Source organism: Mastigoproctus giganteus, chromosome 1 (assembly GCF_048544385.1).
Source record: "Mastigoproctus giganteus isolate SK-2022 chromosome 1, ASM4854438v1, whole genome shotgun sequence".
In the NCBI taxonomy this organism is placed as follows: domain Eukaryota; kingdom Metazoa; phylum Arthropoda; class Arachnida; order Uropygi; family Thelyphonidae; genus Mastigoproctus; species Mastigoproctus giganteus.
In genome coordinates, this window is record NC_143575.1 from 39915979 (window position 1) to 39929924 (window position 13946).

The following is a 13946-nucleotide window of genomic DNA, read 5'->3' on the forward strand; positions in this document are numbered from 1 at the left end:
GATCGTAAAAGTGAAAGGTTTCATATATCAAGAATCTGGGACATACGCCGACCAGGCACTACTCTGATCCTCGGGCTTGGATCAGAGTAGTGCAAAAACCTTGGGAGGTGCATTATGGCCACAGAAGCTGATGCGCCAACAACTATTAACAAAAAAAAAAAAAAAAAAAATCTGAGACGTACTACATTGAAGTTCCAGTCAGGCATTTGATAATACAACCATTACACTGTATTATTATGACCTGTGTGCACTTTGAAAAGCCATAGTCCTCTTGTGTACTTAATTTTCTTTTAAGCAGCATGTTAGCAAATACAAATGGGTGAACTTTGCTGATTCATATTGTTTACAAAAGCATTTTAAGAGCATGCATTAGTTAATGGGTATCTCAATCAAATGCTTCATGTACAAATTGCAAAATTCAAATTGAGTAATCTGTTGCTTATTATCACAGAGTTGCCAATCTTGTTCATGATTAGCAACTATCCATTACACTGCCCAACATGATTTTTACCTCCAGTAAATTAATGGTTGTTTCTGATCAAGTTTTATGCATAGAATTTAAAATCAATCATAAAAATTTCCTATCACGTCTCAGTTTTAAGATATAGATAGATAACTGGATTCTGTACAAAGATATCATTACTGTTTGAAGTACAATTTTTGAACTTATTAACTTCTGGTTGGTTTTGTTTATTGGGCTAAAAGTTAAGCAAATACATTACTGTTCTTGCAATATAGTATAATTTGATTTTGATGCACTTTTCCAGACAAGTCAGTATTTTTATTAAGTTTATTACACCATTCAACTGTTCAATATACAGGGAGTCTCAAAAATACATGTCATAACTTCAGGAATGAGTTCCTCATATGTAGACAATAAAAATATTTTATATCAACATAGTTCCGGAAATGTTTTGTTCCCAAGTTATTAACCGGAATGTCTTATCCTTCGCAGGTGATTTCCTTCATCACATGGTACTGACAGAACCTGGTGGTTTTCCATTCCAACCATGTACTCAAATCAGGAGCAAGTGGATATGCACTTTATGTACGCTTTGGCAGATAGCAATGCTCTGGAGGCTCGTCGTTTGTACCCCGAAAGGTTTCCCGAACGAAGATGTCCAGGCAGGAAAATGTTTGAAGGTATCCATCGCCGCCTTTGTGAACACAGGACCTTTACACCTCGTGCTGCCGACAGAGGACGACTCAAGATCTACGATTCCCGAAGTAGAGATTTTGGATGTTCTGCATGCCACTCAGGTGCCTCCGTAGGCAGGTGGGCACACGCTTCTTGATTAGACTGGGCTTCGAGCCCGTGACCACCAAATACAGAGGATGTGGAAAGGTCAGGGAATGACCACCACATATCCCCGGAGCAATATGGCCTTAGTTGCTAATGCTCCTAAAAACCAAATAACAACAACAACACGCCACTCCTGGAATCAGCACATGCAGAATAGTAATGCAACTGGCTGTTTAACGTTCAACTATTTGGAGAGTGTTGTGAGAACACCAACTGTATCCTTACCATCTACAACGGGTACAGGCCTTGTCACCAGCAGATTACCCTGCGTACATAAAGTGCATATCCACTTGCTCCTGATTTGAGTACATGGTCGGAATGGAAAACCACCAGATTCTGTCAGTACCTTGTGATGAAGGAAATCACCTGTGGGAGATACGACATTCTGGTTAATAACTCTGGAACAAAGCATTTCCGGAATTATGTTGATATAAAATATTTTTATTGTCTGCATATGAGAAACTCATTCCTGAAGTTTTGCCATGTATTTTTGAGACACCCTGTATAGTGTATGATAAACTATGATACAAGAATTCACCTTCTGTTCAAATTTACCAATTGCTTTTACTGTTTTTAGGTTGATACATCGTTAAAATGGAGAAAACAAAGCACAGAACTTGCATAAATCACCCAGACAACTTCTATGTTTGTGGACACTTTTTAACACCAAAAACTCAGAAGAAAAGAAAATATACAATGTCACAAAAGTTGCATATTCATTGTACTTCGGCTGCAAGATCGGTGACTAAGAAAAAAATCGGGCTCCACATACCTGTTGTATTACTTGTACAACGAATTTAAGGCTGTGCTTATATGGCAAGCTGAGATCATTACTTTTGCCATCCCTATGGTGTGGCGCGAGCCCAATAATCATTTCAAGAACTGCTATTTCTGCATGACAAAAATAAAAGATATTTCCAAAAAGAGCAAGCACTGCATCAAATATCCAAATATCCCATCAGCAATTAGGCCAGTGCCACACGGTAAAGAACTGCCGGTACCTGTGCCACCAAAATCTTGGGATATTGGAAGTAGTGATGAAGGTACAGAAGAAATCATTTTACCAGATGTTGCGGAACCTCGTACTTCACATGATTTGGACTACGAGCCAGAAAAAGAAAAGGCCCCACACTACATTGAACAAGAAGAATTAAGCGACTTGATCAGAGACTTGGGCTTAACCAAAGAGAAGCTGAATTAAGCCCAAGTCTCTGATCAGTACAAACAGTTTACTGTAAGCAAAATGAAGAGTTTTCAAGATATTTTGCAAGGGAAAAACAACGTGTGTGTCTGCAAAGAAGGCGTTGGGCTTATGCACGAACTGAACATTGATCACAATACCTCTGAATGGCATTTTTCATTGATGCATCAAAGCTAAGTTTGAAAGCAATATTGCTTCATAATGGAAATACTTTACCATCAATTCCCCTTGTTCATGCTGTTGGCCTGAAAGAAACTTACGATAGTATGTCCCAGATTCTTGCTGCTATACGTTACAATGACTATGGTCGGAATATTTGTGGTGATCTCAGAGTGATTGGGCTGCTTGTTGGGTTGCAAGGTGGTTTCACTAAATACTGTTGTTTCCTGTGTTTGTGGGATATTCGTACAACAGCCAAACACTACGTCATACAACACTAGGACAAGAGAGATGAATATATTCCTGGCAAAAGCAATGTAAAGTATGTTCCATTGGTTGATCTACAAATGGTTTTTCTTCCTCCTTTACACATCAAGCTTAGACTGATAGTAGTAGTAGTGGCATGTGATGCAAGAAAGCAAGTGTATGAGCTTATGCAGCATCAGCCAAAAAAAAAAATCACACCATTCCCTCCAAATGCCTGTCCAGTTCCTCCTTAAATTTATTCAACCTATCAACTTCCACAACGACAGATGGAAGTTTGTTCCAGCAATTAACCACCCGCTGGCTAAAGGCAAATTTCCACACATCTATTCTACATCTGTCCTTTCTTAATTTGAATTTATGCCCCCTTAGGTTCGTAATCTGAACAAGTGGAAGGATCCCATCAGAATTCAGCGTGCTCAACCCATTCAAGGCCTTATACACCTCAGATCACCATGCAAGTGCCTAGTCTCCAGCCACTGCAGTTTGCAGAACTTAGCCTCTCTTGGTAAGAGGATCCCTTCATTCCCCTCACCAAACTTGTTGCCCTTCTCTGTACACGCTCAAGTAAATCTACATCTTTCCTAAAATGAGGCCTCCAGACCCGTACGCAGTACTCAAGGCGTGGCCTGACCATTGCCTTATACAGAGGGACAATCACCTCCTTCTCCCTGCTAGCAAAATTCCTATATATCATTGACAAAACCCCATGACCTGCCCTGGCAGCCTGTCTGCATTGCTCAGAAAACTTCATATCTGACTGCACAATTACTCCCAGGTTTTTTTCAATTTCTACCACCTTAAGTGTAGTACCACATAGTTGGTACGTTTCTCTGGGGTTACTTCTACCCATATGCAGTACTTTGCATTTGTCAAGGTTAAACTTCAGTTGCCACTTCTTAGCCCATCTGCCCAAATTATCTAGATCCTGTTGCAGTAGCACACTGCCATTACTGTAATTAACAACCCTGTCAACCTTTGTATCATCTGCAAACTTCGACATTAAGCCTGATATACCTTTATCAGTATCATTGATAAATATACAAAACAACAGTGGACCCACTGTTGATTTGTATTTTGCTGATTAAGAATTTCACTGAGGCATTGGATAAAGATAGCAGAGGATTCACTTATTTACTGAAAATGTTTCCAAATTTATCTCATACAAAGCTGAAGGAAGGAATTTTCTTAGGTCCTCAAATTTAAGAAAGCTCCTAAAAGATGAATTTCAAAGAAACCTGAATGATATTGAACTGGTTGCATGGAGATATTTCAAGGCTGTGGTACATGGATTCCTCGGAAAGAGAAAAGAAGAAAACTACGAGCAACTGGTGACAAACGTGCTGAAATGTTACAAGAACATGGGGGTGCCAAATGTCATTGAAAATGCATTTCCTTCATTCCCATCTGGATTTCTTTCCTGAAAACTTAGCAGATGTCAGTGAACAAGGAGAGCGCTTCCAGCAGGACATAACTGCAATGGAAAAACGATACTAATGTCGCTGGAACTCTGGCATGATGGGAGATTACTGTTGGTTCCTTAAATGGGAAGGCAATCTGGAGCATAAAAGGAAATCATTGAGTGAGAAACATGTCTAAGTAACATTTATTGTGTGTAATAATTACAATTGATATTGTATAAAAACAAGGAATTTAAAAAATGCACGTATCTTTTGATGTAGACATGACAGAAGTAAAAGATTGATATTTTCATAATCAGGACATTCATTTTGTTCAGAATAACCAACTTACGTTCCAGAGATATGACGGCAAAAAAAGATTGTCGGGTAGTGTTATCTAACTAATATTTCAATATTAGTGGAGGGTATATGCAGGTATACACCGTATACCCTCTGAATTTTTAAAGTGAATAGTGTATACCTTCTGGTTTTTGAAAGACTTAAAAAAAATTATATTATTGAAATATTTACTGAAAATTAAAAAATAAATTTATTAGAATTTGATTCTCAGGCAATACTTATAGTTTTATTATTTTTAATATATATACCATGTACACACACGTATGTGCTGTATACCTTCTGTAATTCGATTAATAAACCTGATATGCAGAGTATACGCTCTACTTTTCGTAACATTTATAGAGTATACTGTCTGCTAATTTTACAACAGCAGCACTGAGTGAAGCCTAATAATGACTTAAATTTAAGATAATCTCCACCCTGCATAGTCACTTGTAACATCTTGCTTTGTCAAATGACCATTCTGAGAATTAATTTTGCTGATTCTCTGGTGGTTTACTTGACGTTTTTCATTTTCCTAAATGTATTTGAAAAATGATTGGTGCTCGATAATGGACTTCTGGATTTGAAGGTTCACCCATACTGTTCTTAAGGTGTGCTATATTATTTACCAATTAGCCAATTTAGTATTAGATGCCAAATATGGTAGTATTATTTACCAAAGTAGCCAATTTAATATTAGCTGCACAACAGAGACAGAACACCTGGCACCACTGCAGTATGAATGGGATTGGTGAATTTTAAAGAATGTTATACTTCAGCCCATTATAATCCAGTAGAATTTTTTTGGTTATTAGATATAGCAAACTGTTTAGCTGTTACTTAGCCCCTTGAAAGTAACTTGATTTTAATTCTAAACACTAAAGGGAATAACGTTTTTAAGCATCAGTGGAGTGTTATTTTGCAGATTTTTATTGTGTCAATCTTGATAGCTGTAATTAAAACATTTTGTTATTTATGTTTGTTTATTATAGAGTCGATCCTTTCACAAGAAAAGATTGGTATGACGTTAAAGCTCCTGCAATGTTTAGTGTTCGAAACGTTGGGAAAACTTTAGTCAACAAAACACAGGGCACAAGTAAGTTTTATTTATTTACTAAAATATTCCTTTTGTGTAATAATTCCTAGTTTTTTAATGTTTTGTTGTATGCAAAGTTGATTTTTTTATCAGAAAAAAGATATCTGTCAATATAAATCATGATACCAGTTTGAAAACAATATTTCATAGCAGTTATGTAAAATTGCAGTGAGATAAACCAGTCTGTCAATTAACAAAAGCTAAATACATAGTAAAAGCTCCATATTGAGATTTTTTTTGTCGTGGCATTTTCCCTTGTATATCTATTTCATAATTGCTGGTTGTAATTCTGGCATACATTGGCAGAGGCAGTTTAAAAACCTGCTAGTGGGCAAACATTTTCTGTGTAGTCAGCAACTGCCAGATATGGAGTCCATCATTAATCCATTGGCAATATAATATCTTGTCTTGTGTTACTTTGTCTCTGGACAGGTTTCAAGCATTTTTATGGCTTTCAGTTAAAGCCTTCTAAACAGGCTCTCGTTTTATGGTCCAGTCTGCATTCCAATTTTTGCATATGGATAGCTAGTTTATTTTTACCATGCAGTGCATGTAATGGTGAATGTCTGTCTTCTAACTTCTAAAGTAATACCATAGTTCCCCAACGTTTTTTTCTTTCTTTCACTCTTCCTCCTCTAGGTTAATGATCTGTCTTATCTGTAGTTTTGCTAATGTATATACTGTATTCTACTTTCCATTTTATGAAACCTTGTTCTGCACAAATTATTACTTCTCAGATATTTATAGCTGCCAGCCCTCTGGATTTACAGTGAAGACTGTCTTTTTCACCCCTTCTCCATTCAACCAACCTAACATTTTTTTTCTCCATCTTTTTTACAAAAAAATAATAAAAATAATAATAAAAAATACTAAATAATTACAATAATAATAATAAGCTTTGCTGTTAAATTCAGAATTAGAAAAAAAAGCAATGAATTTTGCCTTAATTTCTAGTTATGCATTAGAAATTGTGTGTACTATTGCATATTTTATAAAATATGTGGGACGCACAATTGAAAAGTTTGTGGCCCGAGTATGAAAAGGTAGTGGTACAGTGTTAAAATTTTCCAAACTTAATGTAACACTTCAAATAGTAACCCACCAAGTCTCATATATGTCCATGATGGACATATATGAGACTTGGTGGGTTTAAATGTGAATTTAAAGACCAGAATTTAAATGTGGCAGGGAGAGCCTGGTAGATGACCTGCTACATCCATCACTCCAGAAGCTGTGGACAGCGTGCATGAACTGGTGATGGAATGATCGACGAGTTGCAGTTCAGTACATTGCCAGCATCTTGAGTGTCTCTTCTAAATATTTGTATGATATATAATAGTAGAGGTTCTCACTAGAAAGAGGCATCCTCAAGTTGTTGATAGCAGATCAAAAACACAAGAGTTGTCAAGTCAAGTGATCATTTGCATTGTTTTCAAGCAGATCCAGCAAGTTTCCTTGCAAGGTTTGTGACTGTGGATGAGATGTGGGTCTGTCACTTTCAGCCAGAGACAAAGGAGCGGTCCAAACAGTGGAAACACAGCTCTTCTTCCCCTCCAAAGAAAGCAAAGTTTTACTTTTGCTGGCAAGGTGATGGTATTGGTTTTTTGGGATGCTGGTGGAATGTTTTTAGATGGAAACCTTCAGAAAGGCCAGACATTCACAGGGATATATTATTCAGACCTTGTGAGGTAAAAGTAAAAAAAGTAAAGTGCAGCCATTATTAACCCACTGCAGGATGGAAGCCTCCTCAACTTTTTATGCTGAGGGAAATGGACCATAATCTGCCACGCTGGTCCAGTGCGGGTTGGCAGATCGACCGTATTCAGCAGTTAGGGGCTTGAACCCCGGTCTACTCAAAGAACGTGTGCTACTGCACTCCCGCTCCTGCCCACTCGGCTACGGATAAGACCCTTGTGAGGTATTTGCTTGAAAACAAAGACAAATCCAAGGAAAACTCAGCAAAGGAGTCTTGTTCCACCAGGACAACATGCCTGCTCACAAGTCTGTCATTGCAATGTGTGGGTGTGGCTTGAAACCTTGGACCAAAATCCCCATATTCAGCAGATATGGGGATAGCACCATTAAACTTTAATATATTTCCTAATTTGAAAAAGTGCATGGCTGGCATCCATTTGCCTACTGACAGTGGCATAATTGCTGCAGTGGAAGGCACCTCCGTAGCCAGGTGGGAAGGAGCAGCAGTGCATAGCACACGCTTCTTGATTAGACCGGGGTCTGAGCCTGTCACCACCAAATACGAAGGGTGCGGAAAGGTCAGGGAATGACCACCGCATATCCCGGAGCAATATGGCCTTAGTTGCTAATGCTCCTAAAAACCATATAACTATCTAACTAACTAGCTGCAGTGGATTCATTCCTGGAGGCCCAAGGGAAAATTTCTTTTCAACTGGAATCAACACATAGCATCATCAATGGCACAAGTGATTGACTCCAAAGGGGTCTATGTTGAAAAGTAAGTAAAGGTAACATTACCACACTCCTCAGATAAATCCTTCATGCCCAGGCCATGAACTTTTCAAATGCCCTCTTATGTGTTACATATATATCACAGTATGCATTTTAATTTTTGTTGGGTACACCTTCATGGGACAGTTCTGGTAATCTATATGGAACCCAATGTTTTGAACCTCTATATCAATGAAAAGATATTCACACATGAATATATAGTAACTAGCAATCAGCCAGTGTTATGCTGTGATTTATAAATAACAGTAGTTTGGGAGGAAGTTCCAATTTTATCTGAGTAATTGTAATAATTATTAATTTTGGATTAGGTGATTATATGTAAGTTTTAAATAAAGTAATTGTCTGTTGTGGGTAATGTGAAGGAGGGCATAGCAAACCAAGGTGTGGTAAGATGTGGCAAATAAAGAAGTCATAGCATAATCTGAAAAATAATTTGGATAGAGGACAGTACTTTACCTTCTGTATTATAATATATTAGATTATGTTCTTTGTATAGCTCAGTGGTTTTCAACCAGGGTGCCACAACATTCTAGGCTGCCACGTGGGTTTAAGTGACTTAAACATATTTTTTTTAAATTTATATATTTATTTCATTATAAAAAAGGTACATGCTTATTGTGTTCCATTAACCATAATGATAGTAGAGTAAGTGCCAGTTATAGTGATCACTGGTTATTAGAATCAGCCACTTTAGAGAATCAAATTCCAAAGAACTGATTCAAATCAATAAAATATACTACACTTTATGGTTTATTAGAATCACATCTTCAGCTATAAGAATCAATTTTGAATGCCTCTGTGATGTTTTTCTAAAGCACATTTCTAGAGGTTGCAACCATAAAACAAAAACAATTTGCAGTTTTCTGTTTATTGGGCCTTTTTGTTTGTACAATCTGTTATAAACAGATAGGTACTACAGCTTTAACGGAAGAAGAGGAAATTGCTCCGTCTGTTACTGATAATTTTGTAGAGGAGGAAAATGAAGATGAACCAGAATGAATTCCAGTTACAAAAACGGCAACTCATGAAGCTATAGCTGTCCTGAGGAGAGCTTTGGAAGAAACTGGTGCAAGGGATTGTGAATATAGACTGTTATACAATATTGAAAAATCTGTAGACTTTGTAGTGATAATTTAAAGCAATCTAAAATAAGTGACTTTAAAATTATAATCATATTACAAAGTGTTATGTTTAATTAATATGTATATCAATTAAGCTACATATGTGTTAGCAAAATAAAAATAAATTTATTTTTATTTTGCTAAGCTTGTGGATTCTTCCAATTTTCACCCATCATTTAATTGGTAATAAAGTGCGAATTTGTGCTTTGTGTTTATTTTTATAGCCTGTGGATAATATTCATCGATTTTTGCTTATTTGAATCAAAATTCAATTTTCACACGTGATCACTATAGCGACACTTACTGTATTTACATATGTCAACTTATCATTCTATTTACAATTCCAAAATAAAATAAAATAAAATACAAAATACCTAACATTATAGAAGATAAGTTTCATTCATACAATATTACATTGCGGTTAACTTTTGTATATACACCTAATTCTGTTTTTACACGATAGATACGTTCCTGAAAAATACGTGTAAAAAAATTCGTGTAAAAAAAGACATTGTATTTATGGAAGGAAAGACGATTGGTTCCGGATCTAAAAAATCACTAAAAATAATTAAAAAAAAACACATAAAAATATTCGTTTTAAGCTTATTATTTTATTTCAACAAAATACACATGTAATAATATGTAATGAAAATGTATTAAAGTAAATTTGTATGCATATGAAATGAAAAAAATTCTTCATGAACAAAAAAAAATCTGTTTTACACATAACAAGATTTTATTCATTTTCACTTTCTGATAATAAACGGCGCATACGTTTGCGTACGACTGGAATATCACTAGAAGTGTTGTGGACATGGTCTTCTTTCTCTATTATGAAATTCTTTCTGTGATCTCTTGAGAAAAATCAGCACGAGTCTCCTCTGGTGCTGATGTTTCACCGGTTTTTACGAACGAATTCAGTTATTAATCGTTGTGTTCGTGTTTTGGTTAGGCCGTTATATAATTCTCTGTAAGAGGCTGTCAACAACTTCAGTTCACGTTGAAACTTCCCAGCGCGTTCCTCATTAGGGTCATGTTTGACAAAATGATTACCTAATTTTCTGGCCAGTTCCAGACCTTCTTTTATTAAATCTGCATTTAGAACAGGATCATTTTCTTCATTATCACTACGTTCTGTGGGATAAGGAGTCCCAAGGACAACCTCTAATATTTCATCTTCGCTTAGGGCTTTGTCGGTTAACAATTCATCAATATCTTCAAACGATAGATCATCGAATCCTTCTCCACCAATTTTGTGTGCCATTGTAATGATGTTGGGAAATTCGGTTTGTATTAGGGATGATGTGATCTTTGCTTTTTACCCATTGTGGCCAAACCGCTTTCCAACACGCATTTAAAGTTGCTGGTTTTAATTCAGTTAACGCTGATCGAACTTGATTGATACAATCCATAATTGAGAATTTCTTCCACACATTAATGACTGTTAGTGTTTCATCATTCAGTTTGTCCAAAACGTGTTAGAACGTTCCTTTTACGTAGTATGTTTTAATTGTCGCAATTATACCTCGGTCTGGCGGTTGTATCAAAGATGTAGTATTAGGTGGCAGAAATAAAATTTGTATGTTTGGGTGTTCCAAGACAGGATGGCCGGGTGCATTGTCAAGAAATCAGAAGAACTTTAAATTCGAGACCTTTCAAATTCATATAACATCTGACTTCTGGGGCGAAACATTTGTTGAACCATTCTGTAAAGATAGCAGTTGTCACCCAGGCCTTCTTGTTTGACATCCAGTGAACATGCAGTTTATTGATATCTACACCTTTCATTGAACGTGGGTTTAGGGCTCGATTTACCAGCAGTGGTTTCAACATACGATCTCCTGAAGCGTTGGAGGAAAATAACAAGGTCACACGATCCTTAGCAGTTTTCTGTGATTTGGCTACATACGTTCTGTTTGGCATTCGTTTCCAGAAGAAACCAGTTTCATCTGCATTCCACACTTGATCAGGAGTGTATCCTCCGTCTTCAATAATTTTTGCAAGTTCCTGCGGGAATACTTTAGTGGCCGGTTCATCTGCAGATGCAGTTTCACCTTTAATTTTTATATTAGGAAGAGCATTCCTTTCAAGAAACCCTATCATCCAACCTGTACTTGCAGAAAATTCATACTTTCTGTTTAACTGAGATGTAGTGCTTGGCTCCTTTTCTTTAATCTGTCTGTAAATTCTTAGTGCTGTTTGCTTGATGGCATTTCCATCTACTGGTACTCTTTTTTGTGACTCATCTTCTATCCATATTACTAGAGCCTTTTCCATTTTTTCCTTGACAATATCTCTTGTATATGATGATGAATTAACACTTACTTTTGTTCTAGAGCATACCGACTTCCTAATTGCAGCTTCATTTTTCTTAATAGTTCTTACGGTAGCTTCATGTACACCAAAATGCTTTCCTACAGACGTAGCCCCTTGTCCAGTTGCAAGACGATCTAAAATTTGAATTTTAAGTTCCAAAGAAATCGCTTTCCTTTTCATTTTGGTAATAGGCGAATTATTCGACCTTATATAAGGGCTACCGAAAAATATCTCAGTTATAATTAATAAAAAAAGTATGAAAAATTTGTAAACTTACAATTTATTGACTATCAGCAAAATTAATAAATTTATATGTGCACAAATTTCGCTAAAGATTCTTTCACTTTGAAATAGAGCTTACTACTAAATGTCTTTCGAAGATACAATTCACGAATACCGTAGATGTGCACCAAATTCAATAAAAACGTTGATGATTCATAGATACCTAGACGTACACATTGGTAAACAAAAAGCACGCATTTCAAAATGCACACACTAGTTATAACTCTAATAAATAGCTAATAATCACACTAATCTATTGGTGCGTGCAATATAGAAATGATACTAATATGCCACAAATAAATTCGTTTAAAAAAATTTGTGCAAAAACAGAATTAGGTGTATATAAAAAAGGTAAACTGCAGCCATTACCAACCCGATGGAAGCCTCCTTAACAATTCATGCTGAGAGAAATGGACCATAATCTGCCATGCTGGTCCAGAGGTTGGCAGATCGACCATATTTAGCAGTCAGGGGCTTGAACCCCGGTCTACTCAAAGAGTATGTACCACAGCACTCCCGCTCCTGACCACTTGGCTATGGAGGCCATTTTGTATTTATATATATATATATATATATATATATATCATAACATATTTTTTTTTTTATGTTACACACACACACGAATCATATCTAACAGGTGGAAAGTTGAATAGAGGTGGAGGTGTCACAAAATAAAATAATTACTTAAAGGTGCCATTATTAAAAAAAAAGGTCAAAAACTACTTGTATTGCTGCCTTGTGGTAGAAGATGCAATTTCAAATCTGTTCTGTTAAATGCCTTATACATTTTATTTTAATACTACAATGTTACAGTATGCTGTACCAACAAGACTTGGATAAAGTGTGCACTGAAAAGTAGCAATTGAGGTTTAATGTACCATAATAACATACCATTTGGGAAGTACCAAACTCAGAATAGTAGAGAATGAAAAATACTTAGAACTAGTTGCACAGGCTGACATAAAGCGCTGAACAGTGCAGAGAGGCAGCTAGGACAGCTCATGGCTTTCTATCAGTGAATCCCACAAGCTGACCTAAGTAATAATTAAGTTGCATCTTGAGTACTGCGTACAGGTGTGGAAGCCTCCTAGGCAGGTTGTGAGAAAGGCAACAAGATTAGTCAAGAGCATAAAAGGTACTCTTATGAAGAAATAGGACAGAGGACTTGAATTCTGTAAATTACACCTTCTGGAAACTAGGCACCGGTTCAGAGACCTGATTAAAATGCTTAAGGCTGGCATCCTACTCTTTCTCGGACATCACATGATGGGACACAAATTTAAATTGGGAGTGGATGGTTGAGGGATACATGCATGGATATTGACTTTTGGACAGAGTGGTTGTTTCGATAAACCTGCTTAGTGATTTGATATAAGTTCATTCCACTACAACACTAGGTGGAAGCAGATTATCAGAATAGATAAGCAGATGAAGCAGGTATAATTTTTTTTTTTTTTTTTTAATTTTTAATTGCTGATGCTGTATAAGCATGCTTTTCTTGCATCATTTTGCTACTACTAATATAGCATAACAGTAGTAGCTGAATTGTCATAGAATTATTTACCATAAAAAAAATTTGGATGATCTTATAATTTTTTAGCACAGTGGTAACTAAAGGATTATGAGTAGGCTTACAACATCCTTTGAGCTTGCACATAGGAAGTTCAAAGGACGTCGTTGTAAGCGTACAGCCTAGCACATAACTTGCTATGCACTGGTTTAGTGGAAAGCAGCTTTGAGTGAATGCTTGTTTTCTCATTTGTTATATGTACTGAATTTTGGTATAATCTTGAAACCCGTGAAATGCTTGTTACAGTTTGCAGAGATAATGCTATGACAAAAAAAGAAGAAAAATTTTTCACATGAAGATAAATAAAGAATTGGTCACCTGTCAATGTTCGAATGGTCGAAACATTGATGAAGTTCATATAATTTGATCAGATCAATGACTGACCAATTGAGAAATTTCTAGAGA

The 13946-nt window shown here is 36.3% G+C and overlaps 1 protein-coding gene across 1 annotated transcript in view; it reads left to right on the top strand.

Moving 5' to 3' along the window:
* The window catches only part of RpS3A (ribosomal protein S3A), a 44096-nt gene that overhangs the window by 12040 nt on the left and 18110 nt on the right, over positions 1-13946 (top strand). Inside the window, exon 2 of the mRNA XM_090379729.1 lies at positions 5662-5765. Within this exon, the coding sequence (XP_090235855.1) occupies positions 5662-5765 (104 nt within the window). The remainder of the gene's footprint in view (positions 1-5661; positions 5766-13946) is intronic.